General features: G+C 35.7%; 1 protein-coding gene across 2 annotated transcripts; it reads left to right on the forward strand.

Annotated features, from left to right (window-relative positions):
• Positions 1 to 23: 23 nt before the first annotated feature.
• On the forward strand, positions 24 to 27,793 carry LOC127861166 (uncharacterized). Of its 2 annotated transcripts, XM_052399545.1 has the most exons (10): positions 24 to 156; positions 9,928 to 10,334; positions 11,485 to 11,618; positions 13,403 to 13,545; positions 14,244 to 14,340; positions 15,430 to 15,582; positions 16,439 to 16,611; positions 19,901 to 20,072; positions 20,532 to 20,722; positions 23,504 to 27,793. In XM_052399545.1, exons 1-10 carry the CDS (start codon positions 38 to 40, stop codon positions 23,625 to 23,627), a joined length of 1,713 nt encoding a protein of 570 aa, XP_052255505.1. In that variant the 5' UTR covers positions 24 to 37; the 3' UTR covers positions 23,628 to 27,793. The 2 variants fall into 2 exon arrangements, with proteins under 2 accessions (XP_052255505.1, XP_052255507.1); XM_052399547.1 differs by lacking the exons at positions 19,901 to 20,072; positions 20,532 to 20,722 and adding an exon at positions 19,373 to 19,538.

Consider the following 27,793-nt stretch of genomic DNA (forward strand, 5'->3'; position numbering starts at 1 on the left):
ATTATATTATTTGCATAGTCTTGAGGAACTCGTCAAAATGGCAACCTGGAATGGGGAGAATCAACCACTTCTGGAGCCTGGGAGTGATCCCACGAATCAAGACACATATGGAACACCTATCAGATCACATCCTATATTTGAGACAATTAAATCTGGGTATGCATATTTCAATGATTTGATTATATGTTTCAGCTAGCGAATGTTTACAGAGGTTGCCATCACAATGTTTGGTCATGTTCTGACCTGATCATTTTTTGCATGTTGTCAAACTTCATCACTTATTAAATTTGTATGACATAGTATTCGTTTGCAAGTTTGTAAGCTACATATACGCTGTTACCAGTCCAGAAGTCCAGATAGACAGCGTAAACGCAGTGCTTTCCACAGGGTGCTAAGGTTCCTTTGCCGGGAAGTTGCAATAATACAACTCCCAGCTATTGACCCTCCAGGTTGCTGGGAGTTGCAACTGACAACCTGATTCCAAAGAAACTCGCCACCCAGAATCCGGGCAGCAGTTTAATCGGAAATATAAGCCACATAAATATTTTCTGGCATAAATAAACACAAATATATCGTAAATATATCCATAATGCACAAATTAAAACAACTTACATGATAATGTTATGCTCGCATAATATTGATATTAATCCAAAATTTCAAACACATCAACATTTCTTTTAAATGTATATGTTTTTGCAATAGCAGTCGAGTCCAAACTAGGCAAATTTTTACAGGACGGTAGGTCCTGTAAAATGGGAAAAATACAGGACCTCCTCTTTTTTTACTGGACCTACCGGCTACAGAATACAATAGTAAAATAACTTTAAAGCATATCCAAAAAAAATATTGAACGCATGTTAACAGTAAATATACATTTTCTCATCAATCATTCTAATTTCCCGCTGGGGATCGCTCCCCGTAATATCTTAAGAACATTTTCCAAAACGAAGGTAGCCGATACTTGTTTACCTGTCCTAAGCTACCCTTAGCGGGCATGTGAGATAGGAGTCTCGTCAAAACGGCTTAACCGACAACGGCCTCGAGAAATGATTACCAGCCTTTTTCAGGCATGGGGCATTGACAGCCAAGAAAATAAAGGTTCGAATGACAATGAACATTATTATACATGTACATTACTATTGCAACCACACAAATTGATATCTGAATCATTTAATAATCAGATTTATGATTATCTAGTTAAGCGACTAGGCCTTCATGGATTTTGACCGTCCTGACCGGCATTCGTAAGATGCACAAAAATGGACCAATCAGGTGCCCTCGGAAAATTCCGTCAGCAGAAAGAGCGTTGGTACAGAAAAGCATGTGTATCAAGACACTATCGCTATTTTTGCAACTCAGAAAATTTTCAGAGCCATAAACAAGCCTATACAAACCAACGCATTCGTTCTCTTTTTTACCAGACTATCGGTCCTGTTTATTTGACAGACAGGCCGGACCTTACAAAATTTTACAGCACATGTATGTCGGTCCGGCCATGTTTGGCTGAGACTGCAATAGACTAAGCCAAGTTTTTCCAAGTAATTCCGAATTCGAAAATACACTATAGACTATCTCCGGAATCCTCGGCGAGATAGATCTTGCATCTAGGAACATCTGTAAGAAAGATTGAATCGTCAATTCAAAACTTCCGCTTTCGGTTTGATAATGGTTTTTGTACAAAGATTTTGTTTTGAGTATTTCTCCACAATTCACTCGCAAATTGATATCAGTAATAACAGTTATTGTGTTTGAAACAATGTATAAGGTTGATTGAACTCGATTTTATAGACATACGTGAGACATACTTTTTTTACATTAAAAAATGGGTTAACAAGAAGAACTCTGAGCTGTACGTATGTACTTATAAAAGCTCAGAGAATTCGAGAAGAATTACTTTGCCGGGGCGCTTGGATTTTGAAATCCAAGTCTGGGGAGCGCCTGAACTTTTCCAATCAGTGTTTTTTTTGCAGTTTCTGCAACTAGCCATTTTAAAGATCAAAGCATGATGCCTTCGCTGAAAATTGTGAAATCCAATTTAAGATCCTCTGTCAATTGCATATCTCGCTTTACCCAACCAATGCTCGCTTAAAGGGGCCTTTTCACAGTTTTTGGCATGTTTTGAAATAAGTCATTAAATGCTTAATATTGATAAATGAAAACATTGGATCTTAAAAGCTCCAGTAAGAAAATCAAGAATAAAATTTAAAAAAGGAAAAAACCCGCAGTTGGACTCAAACCAGTGACCCCCGGAGTAACCTGGAGTAAAAACGCATTAGCCCGCTTGGCTATTCTGCCAAGCATACTTGGTTGAAGTATTTTATGCATTATATGAGCAATCTTCGTAGTTTCACAAAATTTTACGACAACAACAGAACTCTCCAAATTATTCAATCGTTTCGTGTTGCAACGCTTTATAATTTTTAGGTTATTAATTTGTCAAAAGACGCATGTATTAGCTATATTAGACCATGGTAAATGTTCAGTAATACTGTTTCCTCACAAATTTCATAACTAAAACGAAAATTTGCGAATCTGAAACAACTTTTTTCAATTTTGACAATTTACCAAACCGTGAAAAGATCCCTTTAAAGGCAAAGCGTCATTCTATTGGACAAATGATATTGACCAATTCACACGCTTTATGAGCAACAGCACTTGAAGGCATGCCCTACCTGTAGTCCATATAAACCAACTCCCAAAGCCTTTGATAGTTTATGCTGTGGCTGCTCTGGGAATACATAACAGCACCCCTTCCGAAACACAATCGCTGTTCTGCGTACAGTCTTGCGCATCACTAAAAAGACGTTGTTATTTACCAATTAAGGAAAGCAATGAATAAGCTTCAAAAACACATTAAATTTACCTGAAAGGCAGCCTTGGAACGTTATCCTTTGCATGTTACCTAAAAACACATGATTATGTTTTGACACACTATTCTTGCTGACATTTTCATTTTGAAATTTGGAACAGTGTTAATATTCTACAATTGTTTGACATCGTTATCGACTTGAAATACATCAAACATCACGATGTGCAAATGATTGGTGTACTGTGACCATACTGATAGCGACACTTTTAGTTGGCAACATTACAACAGTTTCCCAATATGTTGGAAAGAGCGTACGAAAGAATAAGAAAGTAAATAAAAAGCAATTATTTCTTGCTTTAATGGTACAATTCCCATGAGTTTGTGCTTGAGACAGGTAAACATTAATAGGTTTTTGCAGTATCAGTGTTCCTTAGCATTTTCAGTGGTAATCAAACTTTGCACCTTTGGACAAAAGACGGCACATTGCAACTTTCAGCAACCCTTTGAGTTATAAAGCTGAGAGTAGAATTATTGTAACTAGCAATACTTTAAGTTAAATCATGCAGACTTCTCGTGAAGTACAAGTACACCATGTAATTGCGACAACGCCAACAGAAATCTTGGCCAGTTAATTAGATGAATGATGATGGCAACCGGCTGTAATCCTCATGGAAATTGTGTATTTCATCCATTACACTGTCAAAAACAATTTTTTGACTTGTAAAGCTTTTTAACAAATTATCGTTAAATTCATTACGGTTAAGGTACATAAATAAATTGTTTTGAAATTGCCAAACTAAACTTATTCATACATTCAGGGCTATAGATAACTTTTGGGGTATATTGGGTAAATCACCCCCTGTTTCTGATAGCAATAGGGTTTTTGTAAATTCAATAGAGTTTTAGCAAAAATGTTCACCCCCTACTTTTGAGCTTAATTGGGTTTTTCAACCCCGGTTTTTTAACTCAATTGGGTAATTTAGGGAATGACATATATGATAGAATAAAAATCTACAACTTAGGTAACTGTATTATTTATACAAATGGAATTCAAAAAGGTACCTGTACATGTACATATCAACTAACAATTACTGAACATCGAATCAAAGTTCATTCATTTTTGCGTTGAATAAGACCGAGTGAAAATCGCTGCACAATTGATGAAGTTATGGCTGTTCATGAAAGCGATGCACCCCGTTTTCGGGTCATTTTGAGTTGAATACCTTGAAAATGAAAGTAGAAATCGAATGGGTCTACGAATAATTAAAATAATACCCCAAAGATTGATAACCGCTGGAAAGACTTTCTTTAAAGGATGGCATATAAACTATCCGGTACATTTGTGTACGGAAAATAACCAGTCTTAAAAAATACCCGGTGTTCGTAAGAATTGCGTTTTGTGACGCATGGTCTTTTACAGGAATTACGTTATTAAATTTTTATTTGCGTTTTTGTACGCTTTATTTTGAATTTAATTACGTTTTTGGTTATTTTAATTGCGTCATAACGCAAATACGCTTGTTATCTATAGCCCTGCATACATATAAATGCATATACAATGACCTGACAAGTTATATTGTGTGCGCCAGATATATCGCTATCGCAATGTTTGGACCCCGCAAACTGGAATATAATGATTATGGAGTTGCAGTGTACCGGTATATATATAAAGACAAACTGGTATTTCAACTTGTCTGTTCTGTGACTCATTCCTTTGAATCCAAACACGATGTTGTGTTTATTCAAATGAGTCATGAATCTCAACAATAATACTTCGTTTGATTACTGCATTGTTTCAGATTGAATCAGCCCTTCAGCTTATGGCCGATAAAATTTGCAAATGACAGAAGAAATTAAATTCAGTGCGTCTATCAGGCAGAATAAATAAACTGTTCGTCAGACAATGTTACCAGTATATTCGTACTTATAGGTCAAGTCTTTTAGATGATCAAATCTCCTAGTATTTTTTTTTTCGTCTCGTGAATTACAGACTCTTATGAAACATAGGCATGCTTCTGAATCTTATCGAGGCTTAAGAAGTCATGTAGGTAATTCTTTGCCTTTTATCGATAACAGTCGTTAATGTCAAGTGGTCACCCACTTAGAAATAGTTTTCATTAATTTTGGCTTTGGAAGATACATTTTGAAGCTATTTCCCTGGCATGGATATTTTCACGGGTGATGCTTTTAAGTTAAATATGAATTTTTAGGATTTAGTGAACTACAACAGAGTTCTGTATTTATATATTGGTGAAATAATTTCTTGAAACTGTTGGAGTTTGCCATATTTTTTTCCGTATATGTCGCATTCAATTGAAGTCACCTGTTGATTTGTCTCTATTATGGCAGACAATTGAGAAAAGAATTCTACAAAAATTGACAACTCTCGAATATTAAACAACATCATATGATTAGTAAGGATGAATGAAATGCAAGTTTCCATCAATGATGTAGAATAGGTTTGAGAAACAAACATCAAATATTCATTAGACGTTTTGCTGCAAATGTAAGTCATGAAAACAAGTGTTTGTAATTTGGTTTTGGAGTGAAGTCTACTCCTTGATAGTTCTTGCCACTCTTATAGTAGTGTTACTAAAGTATCAATGTTTACAACGGATATAACATGTAGCCTGCAAAGTTGCTCCAGAGGTGGTGAACATAGAATGGAGCATCTCCAAAATGGCCAAGTTTGGCGGCAGACACACAGTCACCTTCAGCTAGGTCCACAACAGCCATGTTGTCGTCAGAGCCAAACGAGCTGCCACCCTGGGAGTATAGAAAAAGTATGCAGTTATCGTTTTCTTTAGGCAGATTTCCATCGGACGATTTGAGCCAAGAATATGTACGTAAAACACATAAACCCCAGACCTTGTGGCTGTAAATATTCCATTTGTTTTTGAATAGGCATTTCCATGGTTGATTTGAACTTGGTCAAAGACAAGCGTCCCCCAGGGTTCCAAATTTGCTATACTCATGGTTAGATGTGCATGAAATGCAATCATGCAGTTGTTTGCACTTTTATTTAACCCATCTAGGGTTCTTGTGCATTTAGGCTCCTGTGACCAACTGTTTATCACTTGATCCTTCAGCTTGTCTTAAATAGAATTGACTGATGATAAAACTGCTTTCATTTCTGCAAACATTTTCAGATTGTCTTGATTCTTTTGTTCCAAAAGTTTAACCATGTCTCGATTCTTTTGTCCAAAAAGGTTGACCATGTCTTGATACTTAAGTTCCAAAAGCTTAACCATATCTTGATTCTTTAGTTCCAAAAGGTTAACCATGTTTTGATTCTTTTGTTCTAAAATGTTTACCAGGCTATTGATCCTATCTCCCATTGAAAGCCTTGCTTTCTTTTCATATTTAAGTGCCTTTAGAACTTGGTATTGACAGCTTTGTTCAGCATGTGGGTGGTCACTTATGTCTTTTGGTTGATCCACTATGGCTGCACTTTGATCATCCTTGTTTGTGAGGCTGTTTTGTAGGTTCCTAGTCACTTCTCTCATGTCAGTGAGCTCCTGTTGTAAGAGCTGTATCTCCAGAGCCTGTAACTGTGATTTTCGTTCCAGAATTTCCGTTTCTGTTGTATATTTTTTGGTGAAACATAATCAAATGAGGACACTTTTACAATAAAATGAAACAGTAATATGTACATTTTAGCCTCCATGTTATTTATTAAAAAAGTATGAATACTAAAAGAAATTCACATTTGATGCCGCAAATGAATTTCTGTTTAATCACAGTTTTCCGAAAATGTATCCAGTCCTGGATGCTGTGCCAGGCAGACCTGTCTGTGGCTGCATGTTTACATGTCTGTGTGGTTCATTAAACCTGATATAACTTATAGACTGGCACACCAGCAAATTTGCTGTTTGTGTTATCACTGTAAAATAAAATGAACATTTGAAGTAAATTGGTGAATAAATGAAGAACATTTAAAATTATGAGCTTTATGATAAACAAAAAAAATGTCAAGTGGCCTTCTGGCGTCCTTGCTTCTTGTGTGATGACTGCGACATAAAAACTTTTGTGAGAATTTTGAGAATATTATTTATATAAAAGGATAAAGTTCAAGTTGTTTTTATCACTACACATCTTGATGCTGTATGAATGTACTAGTATCATGTACATCCTTCTGTCTGTTCTTTGGTATTTACAATCTGAGATATGCACAGCAGGTTATGTGTATATAAGGTTTGAATGTCATCATTTTATTTTCGCATTCATAAACCATTTACAACACATTAACATAAATAAAAGATTTCTTATAACATCAATATTGCTTCCTACAAAGCTTTGATACTTGCAAGAATGTAATCTTTGAAAACTACTATTACACCCACATCATTTTAACTTTATTTTGACCTAATAATTGACCTATTGTAAACTGAGACTTATTCAGAAGGTCAAAATTCTTGGTTTAATTAAGATGATGTGTGTTTGCCTTACATCTAGAGTGCTTCTTACAAAGCTTTGATAATTTTGAACACTATTAGCTCACTAACTTCACATGACCTAATTTGACCTTTATATCAGCGTTATAGATAATTTTTGGACCCATGGGGGTAAAAAAAACAACCTTTTAAAGCATGGGGGTAAATGGTCAAATTTTGTCTTGCTTGAAGGGTAATTTGCTAAAAGTAAAACAAGAATATAGCCGAGGTACAGACACACTACTTAAATCACTTTAACTGTCTTCTATTGTTGGCAGATTTTACATTTAAGACGAACTTCGTCCTTATTGTCCACCACCGTGAGCCACGGAAAACCTGTTTGCCAACTTTCAACCATTGTTTTATTAGCGTTTAAGTGTGTCCTTTTTATTTGAAATCTGGTAATTAAATCATTAAGTATTGGCAGTACAATGTTTTTACTCGTTACAACTTTTGCCGTATAAATAGAATCAATTTTACTTTGAGAAATAATTTGTTTTGGCTTCGAAGGAGCCATGCTGACCTCTTCATGTAATTTAATATGCACATAAGCGCTTGTCTGTCTGTTAAAAAATCAATACTAAATTTACCATGCGTCTAGATGATACAGAGTATACATACCCACTTGGCTGACTATTTCTACAATCCATCACACAAATTAGCTCTGATTTTTACGATAACCAGTCTCATATTTTGGCGAAAGAAAATAAGCTCTGTATATGTTTTGTTTACGTTTTACGCAGAGAATTTACATCATTTGCGTAAGTCCAGATTGGCTTGCTTAAATGTACGCAGGGAAATGATAAATTGAGCGTATCTTGATATTTCTAATGCGTATATTACGCTGATATGCAGCTTATCTAGTATGCTGTTATATTGACCTACATTTGGAACATTGATTCTTCTGACCATATTGGGAAAAGAATCAGTACCAGCCCAATTTGGAAAAATTAGCATGAACAACCCTGTACTTGGGTAAACTAGTGTAATGAAATTCAGAATTTAAGCTATGTTTCATTGATTGATATAATAATTTCAAAAACCCATTTAAATATTTTGTACTTGTCTCTTTGGTGAAATGTTAAGTTTCAGTGCACACTTTGGACTGAAATGCTTAATAATAATTTGGAGACATTTGTTTTATAAACTGAGATTCTGACTGATGCACTTCTAGGACCTCATTTGAAACTGACTTGTGTTGGCCATCATCAACAAATTAAGTTTTCTTAAAGCCTTGCGTTACAACTGCAGGCATCCATGAGGCTGATGTCCTCTTTTAAGTTATTTGTTTGAAGTTCTTATTTTTATGACTTGAATTTACAGAAAGTAATTAAGTTAAGAAATATCAATTTAGAATGCAAAATAGATAGAAATTAAACTGAAATAGTCGCATTCATCAAACCAGTTTTTTGCAAGATTCTGTTGGTTACACAGAACAAAACCCTTATCTGTTTTGTTGCCGAGGATGCCATTTTGGAACCCAAATGAAGCAATAGTTTCTTTTTTTGTAACTTTTAGTACAGTAACTAATTGTAATTTTGTAAGTTTTCCCTGATTGGGAAAATGCTGTTTACCAATTCTTTATTAATAAGAAATTTGCTGCACTGTGCTGTAAAGATCACTTAAGAATTTCCTTTAGTGATATAATTAGCGAGCTTTACTGTTTTAAAATGCTTCTATATGTGGAACAGGAATGGGGGCTATGTATATAAAATAAATGACATATTTTTGATAACAATTCACATAAAGGTTATTTAATGGGGTCACGTTGAGATTTTTTAATTGTCATTATATTATGTTTTGTTAAAAGTACAACATGATTTAGCGGTCACCTGAGTAAAGTTCAGATTTGCCATCATATGACGTTTAATTTCCTTGTAACACTTGTATCCTTTTGACAAAAATTTACTATGTGGTATCCACTAACAGATTTTCTGTCTCACACAAAAATCTTGTATAAACCACTCAAATAAGTTGTTCTTGATGTGAACAGTGCACAAAATAAACATCTGATTAAGGTCTTTTTTTCTGATCATTTCAGAATCACTCAAAGCCTTCCTGGTACTTTTAGGTGCCCACTCCTGGCAGGGGTGGATTTGGGGATGGATATATCCTCAATCATTTTGATTGCCTCTAATTATTGTTTCAATCATTTGACATATACGCGTCACTATCCTTTTTTCAGTGCTTGGTACATCTCAAACTTTAACCAAATTTCAGAATCTTTTCTTCAGTTTTTCAGAACTCTCCAAGAAAATTCGGATGAAACTTGTTCAATTAGCATGAAATGTATAATATAGTGCATTGATACTATTTATTATGGTGTAAGACTTGTGTAAGTCCTACTTTAGCCAGTAGCCTGAATTAACGAAGATTTTTATTGTAAACAGTCCACTCAACATTTAATTTTAGGTGTCAGAAAAAACAATGTTAACCCTTTGCATGCTGGGAAATTTGTCGTCTGCTAAAATGTTGTCTGCTGAATTTGTAAAATAAGCATTTTCTTCATTTTTTTTCAAAGAATACTATCAGAATAGCAAACAGTTTGGATCCAGATGAGACGCCACGTTCTGTGGCGTCTCATCTGGATCCAAACTGTTTGCAAAGACCTTTAAAATTCAGCTCCAGCGCTTTAAGGGTTAATTAATCTACAAAATTGGGTCATGTGTATATTGTGTTTTGCAGTATGCTTATACCAGTGCAGACAGTCGTGGAGCAGATGGGGCTTGATGTGCTGTCACTGAGGGACGAGAAAGGTCATACGCCAGCCCACTGGGCCTGCTTAGGTGGCCATGCTCCCGTACTGCGATACCTTCTAGAACAGAAAGCACCTGTCAATGAAACCAGCCATAATGACCTTGGTGCAAGGCCCATTCATTGGGCGTGTGTGAACGGACACATAGCAATAGTGGACATACTGGTGCAGGCTGGTGTTAGCTTGGATATAACGGATAATAAAGGCTGCACGTGTCTCATAGTTGCTGCACAGTATGGCCAGACTATGCTGGCTGGTTACCTGATGGGCAAGGGGGCCAGGCTACAGATGGTGGACCGGGATGGCGACACTGCCTTGCACTGGGCTGCATTTAAAGGTACCAGTTTAGTATACACTTATCAAGGGTTAACAATGGAGCATCATTCTTGGAAAACTAGGCTTAATGCATGTGCGTAAAGTGTCGTACAAGATGAGCCTGTTCAGTCTTCACAGGCTTATCAGGAACGAGACTTTCCGTTTTAATGGAATTTTTTGCATGTACAGGAGTCTCTTCATAAAGAAAATCCAGTTGAGGCATTAAGTGATTTCCCTGATTTTGAGGCATTAAGTGATTTCCCTGATTAGCCTGTGCAGACTGCAAAGGCTTACATGGAATTAAACTAAACACACATGAATTCAACCCAGTTCTACCAGAACAGGCTACATGCCTAGTATCATCTCCTCACCAGCTTTTGTAACATGAGCATTTGCCATTCATGGAAATACACAAACAATACATCTTGCAAGCATAATATCAGTGTTCTTCATAACAATTTGAGTAGCCAGTTATATTTTGAAAGTAAGCTGCCAGCAACTAAGAACTAAAACGAGTGTTTCAAGCTGTTTTGAATTGATATTTTGAGGAAAAGTAGCCGGCACGAAGATTGTTTGTAACCTGTGAAATCGCCAGCTGCAAGTGCTTCCAAAAAACACTGATAATATACAACTTGCATTTTTGTATGAATATAGTAAAAGAGCTAAGCTTATTTGGAGTATTGATGGGATAATAATAATAATAATAATAGTTTTAATATACTGGTAATTAATAATATGTCATTTTTGTAAGGCAATATACATATGTAAACATCATTGTCAGTTGTAAATTTTAGTATTAAACTATAATTGACATACTTTGTTTAGGATTTCACATTTATTAGTCACCTACCGGTTTCACCGGAGGGGACTTATGGTTTGCACTCTGTGTGTCTGTCTGTCACACTTTTCTGGATCCTGCGATAACTTTAAAAGTTCTTAATATTTTTTCATGAAACTTGAAACATGGATAGATGGCAATAAGGAAATTATGCACGTCATTTCATTTTGTTCCTACTTCAAAAATTCTGGTTGCTATGGCAACAAATATATAAAAAAATATTTCTGACAATGGTGGAGCCATTAAGGGACTTATATTGCTTGGCAATAGTTTTGTTTAGTTTGTGTTCTGTTCATTTTATGATGTAATTGTGTAATTATGTTTGCTGTTTAAGGTAAATCCGAGCTAATGCGGCTTCTGATATACTCTGGGTTTAACCCACGACAGAAAGACAACTTTGGACAAACACCTCTCCATTTAGCATGTATCAATGGAGATATCAACGGTGTCAAAGAACTCTGTGAACAGGTTTGATATATTTATAGTAGATATTTATTATATTGAAGATTGCAAACTTTTAAGTTCTTTTTTTTTTAACTGCATTGAAATTAATTATAATGTATTATGCAAATCTTACAAACAAAAGGATCAACACAATAGTGTAAATTGACCTTCGGATCCATAATTCACTACCCGGTATATGTTAAATTAAAATAATAATTTTGCACAGATGTATGCAGGGTATGCAAATGAGATTTTAAAGTAACACAAAAACACTGATGTTGTACATTCATTACAAACCAAGTTTAAGGGGGTATATAGGAGTGAACTTGTCTGTCGGTCTGTCTGTCTGTCTGTCGGTCCGCATTAAGTGTCCGCTCTCTAATTCAAGTAGTTTTCATCCTATCTTCACCAAACATGGTCAGAAGTTGTATCTACATAATGTCTAGGCCAAGTTCGAACATGGGCCTTGCCGGGTCAAAAACTAGGTCACAGGGTCACTTAGTGCGTTTTAAACATTCAGCATGTTGTCCGCTCTCTAATTCAAGTAGTTTTCGTCCGATCTTCACCAAACTTGGTCAGAAGTTATATCTAGATGATCTTAAGGCCAATTTCGAACATGGGCCTTGCCGGGTCAAAAACTAGGTCACGGAACACTTAGTGCATTTTTTAACATTCAGCATGGTGTCCTCTCTCTTATTATGCCCCCCTACGAAGAAGAGGGGGTATATTGCTTTGCTCTTGTCGGTCTGTCGGTCCGTCCACCAGGTGGTTGTCAGACGATAACTCAAGAACGCTTGGGCCTAGGATCATGAAACTTCATAGGTACATTGATCATGACTCGCAGATGACCCCTATTGATCTTGAGGTCACTAGGTCAAAGGTCAAGGTCACGGTGACCCGAAATAGTAAAATGATTTCCGGATGAATACTCAAGAACGCTTAGGCCTAGGATCATGAAACTTGATAGGTAGATTGATCATGACTTGCAGATGACCCCTATTGATTTTCAGGTCACTAGGTCAAAGGTCAAGGTCACAGTGACCCGAAATAGTAAAATGGTTTCCGGATAATAACTCAAGAACGCTTAGGCCTAGGATCATGAAACTTGATAGGTAGATTGATCAGGACTCGCATATGACCCCTATTGATTTTGAGGTCACTAGGTCAAAGGTCAAGGTCACGGTGACCCGAAAGCATCGGTTTTAATAATCGATTGCTGATTAAAAACTTAGTAGCGCATTTTTTTGTTGTTTAAAAATTGGTGCATTTTAAAAATATGTGTAAACTTTTCTTTCCATTAATAACTAGTCGTTTATGCTGTATATAATGTACTGCGCTACATTGTTGAGATAGGTTGGAATTGATCAGTGAAATGTACTAGTATTTAACACCATGGGTGTCCTCGGATGGGTTAGGCTGGGTGTATGCAGCTGCCTGAAACATGATTGTCTGATATGTTTACCAAGAAGAATGTGATGACAGCTGGCATCAGGTCTTTGATGTTTGGCTATTTGGGGTTATTGCGTGTGGCATTACACAAGCATACATGTGATGTTTGATGAAGGCAAACAAATCTTGACCAAACTGGATTAAGATATTAATGTCGGATTGTACAGACTATTGAATGCAAGAAAACAAGGGGTCCACGGCCGACTCGCGATATATTGGACATTGCGAAATAATGGATCGCTTTATATTGGATCTGCAGTGTGTTGAATTTCTCTTAACAAGTTTTTTAAAAACTTACTTAAGAAAAGTGTTGGTAGATATGGAATGTGTGCCTGTATTTGCTGTGTGGCCCTTTTCAGGATGGCGTTGACATAGCTCTTGCTGACAAAAACGGCAAGACGCCGCTAATGTTGGCTACTGGCCGCAAACATACCGCAGTAATGGATTATCTGAAAGCTGAGCTCAAACAGAAAAACAGCTTTCTGCCAAAGATTGATTTCTGGTATGATTGTCTTAGCTTTATTATTCCCCGCCATAGGCGGAGGGATATTGTTTTGGCGTTGTCCGTTCGTTCGTCCGTCTTTCTGTCCGTCCTTCCGGCACTTTTGTGTCCGGAGCAATATCTTGGAAGTGCTTTGGCGGATTTCAATGAAACTTGGTATGAGTATATATATATATATAGATAAGAGGATGATGCACACCTAATGGCATTGTACACCATATGTTAATAACAGAGTTATGGCCCTTTGTATCTTGGAAAAATGCTGTTTTGTGTCCGGAGCCATATCTTGGAAGTGCTTTGGCGGATTTCATTGAAACATGGTATGAGTATATATATGGATAAGAGGATGATGCACGCCAAATGGCATTGTACACCGTTGGATAATAAAGGAGTTATGGCCCTTTGTATCTTGAAAAAATGCTTTTTTGAGTGTCAAATATAACACTTTTGTGTCCAGAAGCATATAGGCGGGGGATATCAATTCAACGAATTTGCCTGTTACTTATTCTTTACCTTTTTAATTTTTTTTAAGTTAAGTGTGTTACATGTTCTGTTTCTAGTAATTTTGATAAATATTTTGTTAATAAATAATTTCATGTTTTAAAAAAGGCTGATTATTAGTAATGCAAAAATCTTTATTACCTGTTTCACATTCTTAAAAAATATAGTATGCTTATTTTCTAAATGTGTCTTTTCAGGTCCATAGTGTTTGGTCCTCCTGGTAACAGCAAAGGTCCTCTGCTGTTTTTCTTTGTGAATCTTTTGTGCTGGGGTTATCCTATGTATATCATCAAGGTAGGACTGGTTTTTAGATATGAAAAATGAGCCTTGTTCTGAGAAATCTGGGCTTAATTCATGTGCCTAAAGTGAAGTCTCAGAGAATCAGGAAGACTTTGTTTCCCCTTACACTGGATTTTAGTTTCCTTTTAATGAACAATTCCTTGAAAATGGAAATTGTATTTCCTAATCTTGGACAATACTACGAACATGCATGAAGCCCAGTTTTTCCAGAGCGAGGCTAAAATAAAACAACTTATTATTATAAGGAGTTCCCCATAAAATGTAGTCCGATCGTCAGGGAAAAGCAGACTATAGATACGGATAAGTCATTAAAGAATCTGTAAGTCAAATGGGACAAGAGAAAAAACAAAACAAACAATATCAGCATTAATAATTGAAATAGTGTTCTGTTTGATGTCTTTATGGCCCCGGTAGGGTGGCATATAGCAGTTGAACTGTCCGTCAGTGTGTCAGTCAGTATGTCAGTCTGTCCGTCCGTCAGAAAACTTTAATGGCCATAACTTTTTCAATATTGAAGATAGAAACTTGATATTTGGCATGCATGTGCATCTCACAGAGCTGCACATTTTGAGTGGTGAAAGGTGAAGGTCAAGGTCATCCTTCAAGGTCAAATGTCTAATATATGGCGTCTGTCCGTCCGTCCAAAAACTTTAACATTGGCCATAACTTTTTCACTATTGAAGATAGCAACTTGATATTTGGAATGCATGTGTATCTCATGGAGCTGAACATTTTGAATGGTGAAAGGTGAAGGTCAAGGTCATCCTACAAGGTCAAATGTCAAATATATGGCGTCTGTCCGTCCGAAAACTTTAACATTGGCCATAACTTTTTCAATATTGAAGATAGCAACTTGATATTTGGCATGCATGTGTATCTCATGAAGCTGCACATTTTGAGTTCAAGGTCAAGGTCATCCTTCAAGGTCAAAGGTAAAAAAAAAATCAAAGCGGCACAATAGGGGGCATTGTGTTTCTGACAAACACATCTCTTGTTCATGTATCCGTAAATGCTTACTGAATGTAACATGAATTACTGTCCTGATATGTTTCAGAAGTTTCATTATGGCTACATTGTTTTCAGTGCCTGCCGTACACCTGGTATGACCTGCAGATGCTGCATATCGTCTTTTTCATCACCAATGCAGCCATGTGGATCTCGCTGTTCCATGCCAGCACCACCGACCCTGGCTTCCTGCCCAGGAATATACCCGAGTATGACATGGCTATTAAACAGGTGTGTATGCAGAATATATTGTAAATGTTAGGTATATTACCTTTTATATCTGTCTAGTTACTGCAGCAGGAAACCATTTTGCAGTAATCATACTTTTTTGTGTGTTTTGCATCATCCTCATTTTAGACAATTTTTTTTTTTAAGAAAGAAGAATAACGATCAAACACGATGAGTGCTTTGTGAAACCTTTATACTCAGTGATTTATTCAGTGATTTATTTTGCCTAGGTGTCCTGGGTCCCAGACTCACAAAACCTCTGGGGATGCATTTAGTTTCTAATTATGTGAGTCGCAAAAGTGAATTGAAATTTCTACAAAAGGAATCTAGTTTAATATTTGGACACGTCCTTTCAATTCTGGGACTCATAGATTTGCAAGTTATGGAGACCCAGGAATCAGAAGAGAAAATTCGTAAAAATATCACTGAATATTGTGGGGTTTTCAACCTTGTTTAAATAAAGTCTAATAAGAACAGGTCTCTGGGAAATGGATTTGCAACAAGTATTGCCCAGATTAATCTGGGACGATACTTTGTCCCTAAACTATATTGTTGTTTAGAAGAGACTTCCTTTATTCCTTTAAAATAAAAAATGCAGTCCCACATTAGCGTATGCGGCCTGCACAGTCTTTTCTGGGCCAATCCTTTTAGCTACAGGCGCCCAGCTTCCTCAGAGGACAGCTTATATCTTTTGAGATATAATGAACTGCTTGTTGTCTCATACATGTAAAAGAAAATTCATTAGGTATATTGCAAAACTGTGTTTGGTGTCTTGACCAAGAGACAACAAGAATGTTTCAAGCTGTGCATGGCATTAAATGTTTGTTTTCTCAATGACAATAGATTGCTCTTGCTACAGGTTGCCCACTTTGATGAATGGAAGCAGGGAGAGAACCCATTGAGCCGGTTGTGTCACACGTGCAGGACGGTGAAACCTCTCCGCTCAAAACACTGCAAAGTGTGCAACCGGTGCGTCAAAGTGTTTGATCATCACTGCCCCTATATCTACAACTGTGTGGGTGTGAATAACAGGTAAGTTCCTCTCGGATTTATTTAAGCTTGTAACATCAGGACCTCGTTGCAACAGGATTATAAGGCTTAAAGACATTGCTTGTGGCATGAAAATGTATAGCCTGGAAAAATAATGATCTTATGTACTCTGTATTTCTACTGGTATTTACATAAGTATTGTCAAATATTTAAGCTTTGCTTTTAGCTGTGAATGTCTATTTGGAATGAAATGATCATGCTTAAATATTTCTCTTCCCTCTACAATGTTTATTTTATTTAATTTAAAAAAAAGAATACATGTATTCGGATAAAAAACTTAACCTACTTTAGCCATAATTGACAAACCACCAATTTGCCCATGTTTTCGATTGCACTGCTTGCCATCAGATATGCGCCAAAAATCCCAGCCAATCAAAAATATGTTCTTGTCATCAGGAAATATGCCAAAATTCCCAGCCTATCACCGGTTTCTGATAATATATAGCACCTTTTTCATTTACTTCTACACTAAATTTACAAAATTGTATATAACTACTTATCTGTGAACCACTTGTATCATGGAATGATTTGCATGTACTAATATGCATGTCTAGCTTTAACCAATGCACCTGCTACTAGCTACCTTTGTTACCATATTTCAGCACTTGTTTAATTATTACCCAACCACAGTGTTGGTGTAGTCATATCTGTCAGTATGCGGACGTCTGTCCGTCTGCTTGCAATTGTTAATCTGAATATTCACCATATATGTAATTTCCCTGCTAAAATTGCTCCAATAAATCGAGTTTGGGCTGTCCGGCTAGCGCAGTGGTTAGCACGCTCGCTTCTCACCTTGGCGACCCGGGTTCGATTCCCGCTCCCGGCGCATGTGAGTTTGGTTGGTGGTCACCATACCGGACAGATGGGGTTTCCTCCGGGTACTCCGGTTTCCCCCCACAGCAAAAGACTACCCCAAAATTAAAAATATTTTAGTAAAAACTATAAATAGCTGGAAATTGCAGCTATCATTCGAAATTCGTCCCAAATTTCGTGAGTCTAAAAATCTGATTAGGTAGGAGTGCTGGGACACACTCCGGGTCCTCACCTAATGCAGCCTCGGGCGCGAAGGGACCTCATAAACATCGAAATACACACACATTAATCGAGTAATGTTCACTCCCACAAGATAACCCTTCACTACAATTGATATTTTATCATCGCTCTGGACAAACAGTTTTTGATGCATGTTGGTTAAGTTTGTCCCAGATTAGCCTGTGCAGTCCACCAAGGCTAATGATTGCACTGGCTAATCTGGGACTATACAGTCAGCTTTTTAGGAAATTTTTATTCTTGAAAAAAAAAGAGTCTATGGGGAAGTGTCGTACCAAGTTAGCGTAAAGGGAAGACTTTTTAACTCTTTCAGTGCGGGAACCGAATTTTGAAGGCCTTTGCAAACAGTTTGGATCCAGATGAGACGCCACGTTCTGTGGCGTCTCATCTGGATCCAAACTGTTTGCTATTCTGATAGTATTTTTTGAAAAAAAATCGAAGAAATGCTAATTGTAGAAATTCAGCAGACGACATTTTAGCAGATGATAAATTTCCCAGCATGCAAAGGGTTAAGCACATGCATTAAGTCCTGTATTTAAGAGTGAGGCCGATTTTAAAGATTGCTAAATGAACAAACTCGGTTTACACTAGATTTAGTTATAATTATTTGTTTCCCATGCATGTTATGTGTTGTCTTGGTTCGGGTATTTAGCACTAGTCACACCAGCCTAGAAATATCTGCATTTTTTAGTCTTAGTCAGTATAAAGTTACAATTTGAAATGATATACTGGTATCTTTATAGTATCTATAAAAAGTAGGTTACATTTATGTGTGTTATTAAAAATATTTGTTATGCTAGTCCTTTGTCTTTTTGATGGTTTAATATTTTAAACATGCATAGTTTCTTTAAATTTTTAATATTTTAGTATTATAGAATACTTCTTTTGTTATTACTGTTTCTTCATAGGCACATTCATAAATGTGGGTACCTATTTGTTTCTTTCATTTCCTCTCTAAAATGTGTTATTAACCTGCACCTTTTCTATTGTAGTTTTGAAAAAGTCTGTGATTTGAAATGACCAGAAACTCAAATTACCATTTAAAAACAGAAAACTGCAAGCAACTATAAATTTATTTTTTGGTGTTTGTTTTATTGTGCTACGTGTCAAAACAAGCAAACCTATCATTATTTGAATTGCATGAAATGGTTATGGTGCTTTTACAAGCTTTTGTATATTAGGAAACAAGAAACTCTTCCCCAGCAATTGTAATATACAAAGGAATATTGAGTACTTATATATTATGTGTCCCTCCTTTGTTTTCCTGTTGGCATCAATTCTCTCTCGTGCATGATGAACAGGCATCCATGATTCATTACGTGTTTTAAACTTAATTAAGTTTATATCAAGGCTCTTTTTAGACAAAAAATAAAATGGTATGAAATTTATAAGTACTTAAAAATAATGAACCAGTAAAAAATTAACATATTGTGTTTACTGTTGTACAAATATTCAGTGCATTACAATTCCAATAAATGTATTGAATTCCAATGTACAAAAGTAAAATTTATACTGGTAAGAAGATGCCTTTTGATTTTTTCTTTCAAGATAAGATTTGATTATAGAGATGTGATAAACAAACAAAAATGTAAAAAAGTACTTCTTTGTAATATAATTCTCGTGATTCTTTACCACAAATGCTGCATTTCTTCGTGCAACCCTAAAATGCAGTATTGTTTTGGTCTCGTTTTAGGCACTGGTTTTTGTCGTTCACACTGATTACCCTGGTCAACATATATATCACCGACTTTTTCTGCTACTACATCGTCCATTTGTTTGGCTGGGACTGGCTCACAATAATTGGTGCCATTGAGGCTGCAGTTTTAACAATTGCCGTGACTGGTCTCTCTGCCATGATGGTAAGATAAGCTTATGATTTTATTGAGGCCTGTTTTGGTGGGTTCCTTGAGTTATATGCGCATTTTTTCGACCAAAATGTGTGTTTACAGCTTGCAAATTGTGGTCGTTAAGTCATACAATATTTATTAAGCTTGCAAATTTTAAGGGCTGGATAAATTACTAATTGCAAATGATTTAAGAAAACCTCACTCAAATGTAAGCCATCATGTTTGCTCGTATGAAATGTTGCATATGATACTGGGAATCTATCCAAAACAGATCTGATTTATTACTAACAAACATTAGATAGCTAACATAAGGTACCATAGCTTAGGCTGATTTTGTCGTGGTTTTTTCCTTAATCGCAGGAGTTTGTTTTCAGAGTTTCGTTTGTAATATTTTCTTATACGGTAATGTTGAATGGGGCGCTTGCCATCTACATGAGCCTGATCACCATCCAAGTGCTGCAAGAGAGCTGGAACATTGTCTACATCTTCTACATGGGCGTTGCAGTGTTCTTTGAGGGAGTCTCCGCCTACATCACCGCTCAAATGGTATGTTGTATGACACACAAGGCAGTAAACCAGTGATCAAAATATCACAGCTTCAACAAACTTGCGCTTGTTAACTCTTTCAGTACTGGAACCGAATTTTGAAGGCCTTTGCAAACAGTCTGGATCCAGATGAGACGCCACAAAACGTGGCGTCTCATCGGGATCTAAACTGTTTGCTATTCTGATAGTATTCTTTGAAAAAAAATCGAAGAAAATGCTAATTTTAGAAATTCAGCAGACAACATTTTAGCAGACGACAAATTTCCCAGCATGCAAAGGGTTAATTGCAAATAGACTTGCTCAGATTATCTTATCTATGGAGGCAGGAATGTAACATGTTAATGCATTCAGAAATAGATATCTTCAAAATGGCAGGATCCCTTGACCAGGTTATTTGCATGACTGAAACTGACTTCAGTTAAAGCACCTTTTAAGTATATTGTCCACCTCTGTTTGCAGGCTTACCTGGCCATCACGAATCTCACCACAAACGAGTCGATCAACTACAAGCGATACAAGCACATGCATGACAAGGAGGGGAAGTTTAGGAACCCATTCAACTGTGGCTGGCGGATCAACCTGCTTGAGTTCTTCCACATTGTCCCCCTGAATAGAGATCTGTTAGACAAAGATGATGATAATGAGACAATGTAATCTCATTATTTATGATTTAAGAATGTAATTTATAAAAAAAAGCACTATTACATGTGATATAAGATACGCTTGTTTTCAGTCAACTGTAATTGTTGTAAGTAGCACGACTTTGCCTTTAACCCTTTCAGTGCGGGAACCGAATTTTAAAGGCCTTTGCAAACAGTTTGGATCCAGATGAGATGCCACAGAACGTGGCGTCTCATCAGGATCCAAACTGTTTGCTATTCTGATAGTTTGTTTTTTTTTAAATAGAAGAAAATGCTAATTTAAGAAATTCTGCAGACGACATTTTAGCAGACGACAAATTTCCCAGCATGCAAAGGGTTAATGCCAGTGTGTGTTTTTTTCACCATTTTTGGAATGGGGCGGGGTCTCTTTGGATTGGGAAAAATTGCGGAAATCAGTGTAGTTGATGTACTGTAAATAAATGCTTCAAAATTGAGAATTAAATTGTTTTCAATATTATATTTACCAAGGTGAAACTTGTAGAGCTGGGTGGGAGATGAATAAAATATATATACAAATCTATCGGAATTGGGGCAGTATACCGGCACCGATTATTTACACACAAAAACACACACTGTGTGCTGACTTTAGAATTAAGTAATATGCATTTTTAGTTATGTATATAATGAAAACTTATAACAACTTGTCAGTAACCACGGAATGCATTTTGAAATAATTCTTGGGTTAAAGTCTGCTAAAAACAATAAAATCATTTTGATATATTTCATTATTGCTGTCATTGTCAATTGTTGACATTTTGGTCAATGGTTTACTTAAACTTAAAAAAAACTATTTTTTTTCCATTCAACATAATAAATTCTGATAAACAACCCTCAGTACATTGACTGGATTTTGATGCAGGTATCAGTCTAGGCAGCTTGGAATTGTGGTCATAATATGTGTTTATTACATGTACAATAGATATATTCTTATTATCTGGTTAACATTATGTTTACAAGAGCAATCAACGAATATTCTACTGTTGAAAGCATAGAGATCAAGGAGATTAACATTCCATTGTTCATACAGATCTTCATATTCCTTGTTCTTGTATATTATGATAAATGCAATGTCAGATTTACATGTAGACCTGCAGCTGTTCCTTTGGTATTATATTCAACACAAAAATGGGTCATATTGATCTAAATTTGTGTATTAATGTTAACTTCCATTAAAAAGGAGGATCTAGCATCACAAAAGGTACAGGGTACTGCTAAAAAGCAGGAATAATAGCCGGTCCAGTCTGGTGACATGTGGAACTCGTTCTGGGAAAACTGGGATTAACCCTTTGCATGCTGGGAAATTTGTCGTCTGCTAAAATGTCGTCTGCTGAATCTCTAAAATTAGCATTTACTTCGTATTTTTTGAAAGAATACTATCAGAATAGCAAACAGTTTGGATCCTGATGAGACGCCACGTTGTGTGGCGTCTCATCTGGATCCAAACTGTTTGCAAGTTCGGTTCCAGCGATGAAAGGGTTAAGGCATGTGTGTAAGTGTCATCCCAGATTATCCTGTGCAGTCCACACCTGATAATCAGGGACGACACTTTCCACCTAGACTGGATTTTTGTTTAAAATAGACTTTCTCTCAACAAAACTTACTATAAAAGTGGAAAGTGTCCTCACTGATTAGCCTTTGCAGATTGTGGGCTAATTTGGAACAACTTGCGCACATGCATGAAGCCCATTTTTCCCAGACTGAGTCTTGTTTTTTAATCCTTAGTCTTATTCTATGAATATAGGCTTTTGTTAAAGCAAAACATGTTCATTAGAACTTGAATATTTGTTATGTTATATCACATTTTAAAATAAATTCAAATTTTGGATAGCTGGGAGAAAGCAAAAAGAGCAGGCCACAATATTCTGCTACATTATACAAATTGTACTATAAATAAAAATCTGCAATATGTTGTGTTTAAATAAATGCAATCCCTTTTTATCCCCGCCAAAGGCAGAGGGAAATAATATTGGCGTTGTCTGTCACATAATTTATTTTTGGCGGGGGGATATCAATTCAATGAATTTGCTTGTTAATATACAGGTATTTCAGACGTTCACCGCGTATTTCATATTTTTGCAACAAAATTGTATGTAACAAGGGATGTATTATCTATACAATTTATTATACTCCACAAACTTTGATGGTGGGTTTGCACTGACATCACTCGGTTGGTCTGTCTTACTTTGTTCTTTGTCCTTCAGCTTTCTGCTTTTACATGAAACTTTTTAATTATATGGTTTATACTGTCAACTTTGCAAAACGTAATGTTCGCATGTGAAAACTTCTTTGCAGAGTTGTGTGCCCATGATGTTTGGCAAATTTAAGAGGCGTACATCATTATACTAAGCATAAGTGTTAGACATTATCTTTGTGTATGTCATTATGTTTGTTGCAGATTTATGTGCTATTGAACTTTTGGAATGGTTTCATTAAGTCAATGTGAGATTTTTGTCTCCGTGTGTGATCGATTTGAAGCAAAACACACAAAATTTCGGCAGATTTTAATATTTTACCGTAGTTTTGTACGAGCTTGAAATGAGCTATTGCAGAGATTTTTGTCATCTTAAAAGACTTTCTAGTTATAACTTTATTTAAGAAAGACCTTTTAATCAAATTTGTATTCAAGAAAACAAATATTTATAAAAACCCATCTCTTTTTTCCAGAACAACACTGCCTGAGATCAGTGGATATTCCTTTAGTTCGTTAAGAGCTTCTTTGAAAGCTTATATTCATAATATAATTATGTTTGCGGTGTTGTGTATTTTCAGTGTTTCCACGCTAGTTACAACCTTACAGTCAATGAGAGAATCAATCATCAGCGATATAGCTACCTTAAAGATGGAAAGGGACAGTTCTATAACCCCTTCCACCGGGGTCTACTCAAGAATCTAAAGGAGTTCCTGCACATCATACGGCCGCAGGAGGAGAGAGATGTGGAACTATTGTCAGTGAGAACTGTGTGACCCGTCCTATACACGTATTTAGTTTGCGTGTATACAAATATTTATTGACCTGCAAGGTCAGTATTGGTAAAACTATACCGCGGTATATAGCCTTGCTGTTCTTTTGGTTGTTATGCCCCCTGTAGGATGGCATATAGCAGTTGAACTGTCCGTCAGTCTGTGCGTCCGTCTGAAAACTTTAACGTTGCCCATAACATTTGTACTATTGAAGATAGTAACTTGATATTTGGCCTGCATGTGTATCTCATGGAGCTGCACATTTTGAGTGGTTAAACGTCATGGTCATCCTTCAAGGTCAAAGGTCAAGTATATGGCTTCAAAGCGGGGCAATAGGGGGCATTACACATCTCTTGTTTTAAATTGATTATTCAACCCTTGTGAGTCATCTGTTAGTACGCTAAATAATGGTAATGTTTAGCAATGGACATTTTACTGTTTAGTATTTTTGTAAACAGTTTAATACTTTTTGTTTGTTCACCTTGAAAAAAAACGTGTTTTGAACAGTGTTTTAGCAGACCTGATCTGATCATATTTATGCCCCCCTTCGAAGAAGAGGGCGTATATTGTTTTGCACATGTCGGTAGGTCGGTCCACCAGATGGTTTCCGGATGATAACTCAAGAACACTTACGCCTAGGATCATGAAACTAAATAGGTACATTGATCATGACTGGCAGATGACCCCTATTGATTTTGAGGTCACTAGGTCAAAGGTCAAGGTCACAGTGACTCGTTCTTGGATACAGTTTAGGACCACATTTGCAGATTATATTATGTACTGTTGTGGTGGGGTCTCCGTCCGTCCACCAGATGGTTTCTGGATGATAACTCAAGAACGCTTACGCCTAGGATCATGAAACTTCATAAGTACATTGATCATGACTGGCAGATGACCCCTAATGATTTTCAGGTCACTAGGTCATAAGTCAAGGTAACAGTGACAAAAAACGTATTCACACAATGGCTGCCACTACAACTGACAGCCCATATGGGGGGGCATGCATGTTTTACAAACAGCCCTTGTTCATGCTTTGCTTTGTGAATTTGCTTTGTGAATTTGCTTTCATAAAATTTTATAAGGAGTTTTGCAGTCTACTTACTGGCATATAGAAGTTGTGTTGTCAGTCGGTCTGGCATTCTGTTTTCCTGAGGTTTTTATCGCAATGCTTTCAGATATTGAGCTGATTTTTGGTATGTGAGTCTAACTACATGACTTTCAGATTAAGTGTGAGTTTCCTTTAAGTCCATTAGTTTTTGGCCAAGTTATGGGCCAATACTTTACAATTTTCTCTAAAATAGCTGCTGTGCCACTTCAAAGGGCAGTAGGGGGCATTATGTTTCCCAAGCACTGGCTTGTTACATAACAAATACAAATAAACCTTTTAAAGCTCCAAAAGTTAAATATTAATGTAAGTGCATGCAACAAATTTTATTCCTTTTTTTTTTACCTCTTCAGTCCAAAATCAGTCTGTGATTTCTTTCGAATTGTGAAAACTTCAATAATGTATTCAGACTTGTAGTAATTTATTCCCAAAAATGTGAAATGCTTCCATGTGTATGCACATTTTCAAACAGGTAACTTAAACAAAATTATCATTTTTATATGAGTATTTGTTTATTGTTTTATAAAAATATATTTCTGTCCATATGATGTACCGGTACTTTCATTGTTAAATTATCATTTGTGGTCATGTTGACATTTTTATCATATTTATATATTTACATTGTTTATTTCTTTTTTGGTATTATTGCAGTTGTCAACCATTTCATGGTTAATTTACTTGATATACCACAATGTGTTGATGGACATTAATGTTCAATATATTTTAATGTAAACATTGTGCTTGAAAATGTGTGTTTTATTGATGTTTCATGTACATGGCTATTTGAACATAAAACTTTTCCAACAATAATTTTAAACATGGTCATTTCGAAATAGCTTACATGTTCTACACATATTATGATTTCAGAACTTTATTCAGTCAACTTCCTAGTTACAATAACAAGTACATGTTTAAAATCATATTCATTAGTATACAGGTCTAAAGCTTTATAATTGGCATAATGTTTTGATAAAGTAAAATATAAAGAATTTCTTCTTAAGCTAGGTTTTTAAATGAAAGTTAAATTTGGAACATGTGTAGATTTATATTTTTGCCGGGTCTTCATTTATACTAGCAGTCAAGTGTTACAGTTGTAACTTGCAATATATAAACATGTGTAAACCTTTTTAGTGTTTTGTATTTTGACAGAGCTAATCTATCACTATGTACATTAATAAATAATATTATTTGTTGATCAAAGTATTATTCAATCAAATTTATTTTATAACTTTATTTGCATGTGCAGTTACTGATATTGATTTTTAAGCAATATTTCATTAATTTTGTTAACAGTGAGTATTATCGCAATCAGTATGGTATGTAATGCTGTCAGTGTACTTGTACTTGTTAAGTGGAAGTACCAGGCCTGCTTTAACCAACCCATTCATAGACTAAAGAATGAAGAATAAACGCTAACTAAATAATGAAAAACTGTTCAGTTTTCACATATGAAAGATTACAATGTTATATTTGCCAAAAATGATTTATCAAAATAGAGGATGTTGTAATGTTAATTGGGAATGTCATAAATTAAATGGTTATTAATTTAAATTCAGCATTCTTTGAACAAAACAGCTGCAAGAAAATTCAATAATACCTGTATTTAGTATTTTTTTATTTGTTGGTTAATGTTGACTCTGGTGAGTGGGGAATAGGTTTTACAGTCACTTTATTCCAATATGTAGATTTATGTTCTACTTGTTGGTACTGGAGTTATTTGTGATACTGCTTTGCAACTTTGACTGAAGCTGTCGTAGAATTCATGTTTATCATGGAAACATAAATGAATTTACCTTATTATTCAAACTTGAAAAAAAATGTGAAGGTCATGTATGTCAAAATGTATATATCCATTTATTTGCCAAACGGGTCAGCTATTTGTTATTGCTTTCATTTAGTGTATCTATATGCATACTTTTATATGCAACTGATCCACTGGGGTACTTACTATAAGTTACAATGTGACATATTTGTGCTTGTCCCCACTGATTTGAACATCTTTTCCATGACTTAAAAATGATTTTTTTTAGTTAAATGCACCATTCCACTTAAAAGACATGTTAGAGATAACAAACACGAATTTCATATAGTTATCTGATAAATTTTTTATTTATTTTTTCAAAATATTTTTTTTAAGCTTACAGACTTGTTATAAACTCTACTGGTTTAAAGTTCATAAGAGTTACTAAATATTACAGCTAGTCTACTTTCTTTAATATGAACTTGCTGGCTGTTAATTATCAGTGGGTTGTTCATCGGTCTGTTTTTTTCTCGTGGCATTTTTTGCTGTGTAGACAGTTTTTGTCACCTATTTTGTCTTAGCATCACCAAGCTATAACAGAATGTTTCTTATAAAAGGATGTCTTGCATTTCTGTTTCCATCTAGTGTCAATACTCATCATCATTAATATACCGCTGTGCTATGGCAAATTGCTTTCTATAGGAACTTGATTTGTAGCCAGTTTCATCATTAAATGTAGTCTTGTCTGTCGAGGACACTGACTGATGAACAAAATCTCTAGTTCCTCGGACAAGGACAAACAGCTTAATTTTGGTTTTCTCTAATACACTTGCCAAAAACTGCCAAAAATAAAGTCATTTGGCTTGAAATTTCTTCTATAACTTAGACTTTTACAGGTAAGTATTTGTTGCATAATAATAAGGTCTTTGTGTTCAATGGTGCATTTTTTTCCCAAGTTACAATAATGAGTGTCTGTGAACAAACGTAACTCTTGTGTAACCTATAATATACAGTAAGCCATTCCTTTGACGCAATTTTGTGTGAGTGGAATTCAAATCAACAAATACTATTGTATGCAGTTGTAAACGTTAAACATTCAAATTTGAGAGAATGTGTGTATGTATTTCACTTGTGTGGAAGGATGTTTAATGCTATTTGTAATCATAACTTTTTATTACAAGTTTTTCCCATATATTCGCTTTTGTATGAAAACATGTCTATGATGTTTTTGCAATAAAACTATTGAAATAAA

The sequence above is a fragment of the Dreissena polymorpha genome, chromosome 15, assembly GCF_020536995.1.
Source record: "Dreissena polymorpha isolate Duluth1 chromosome 15, UMN_Dpol_1.0, whole genome shotgun sequence".
NCBI classification, from domain to species: Eukaryota; Metazoa; Mollusca; class Bivalvia; order Myida; family Dreissenidae; genus Dreissena; species Dreissena polymorpha.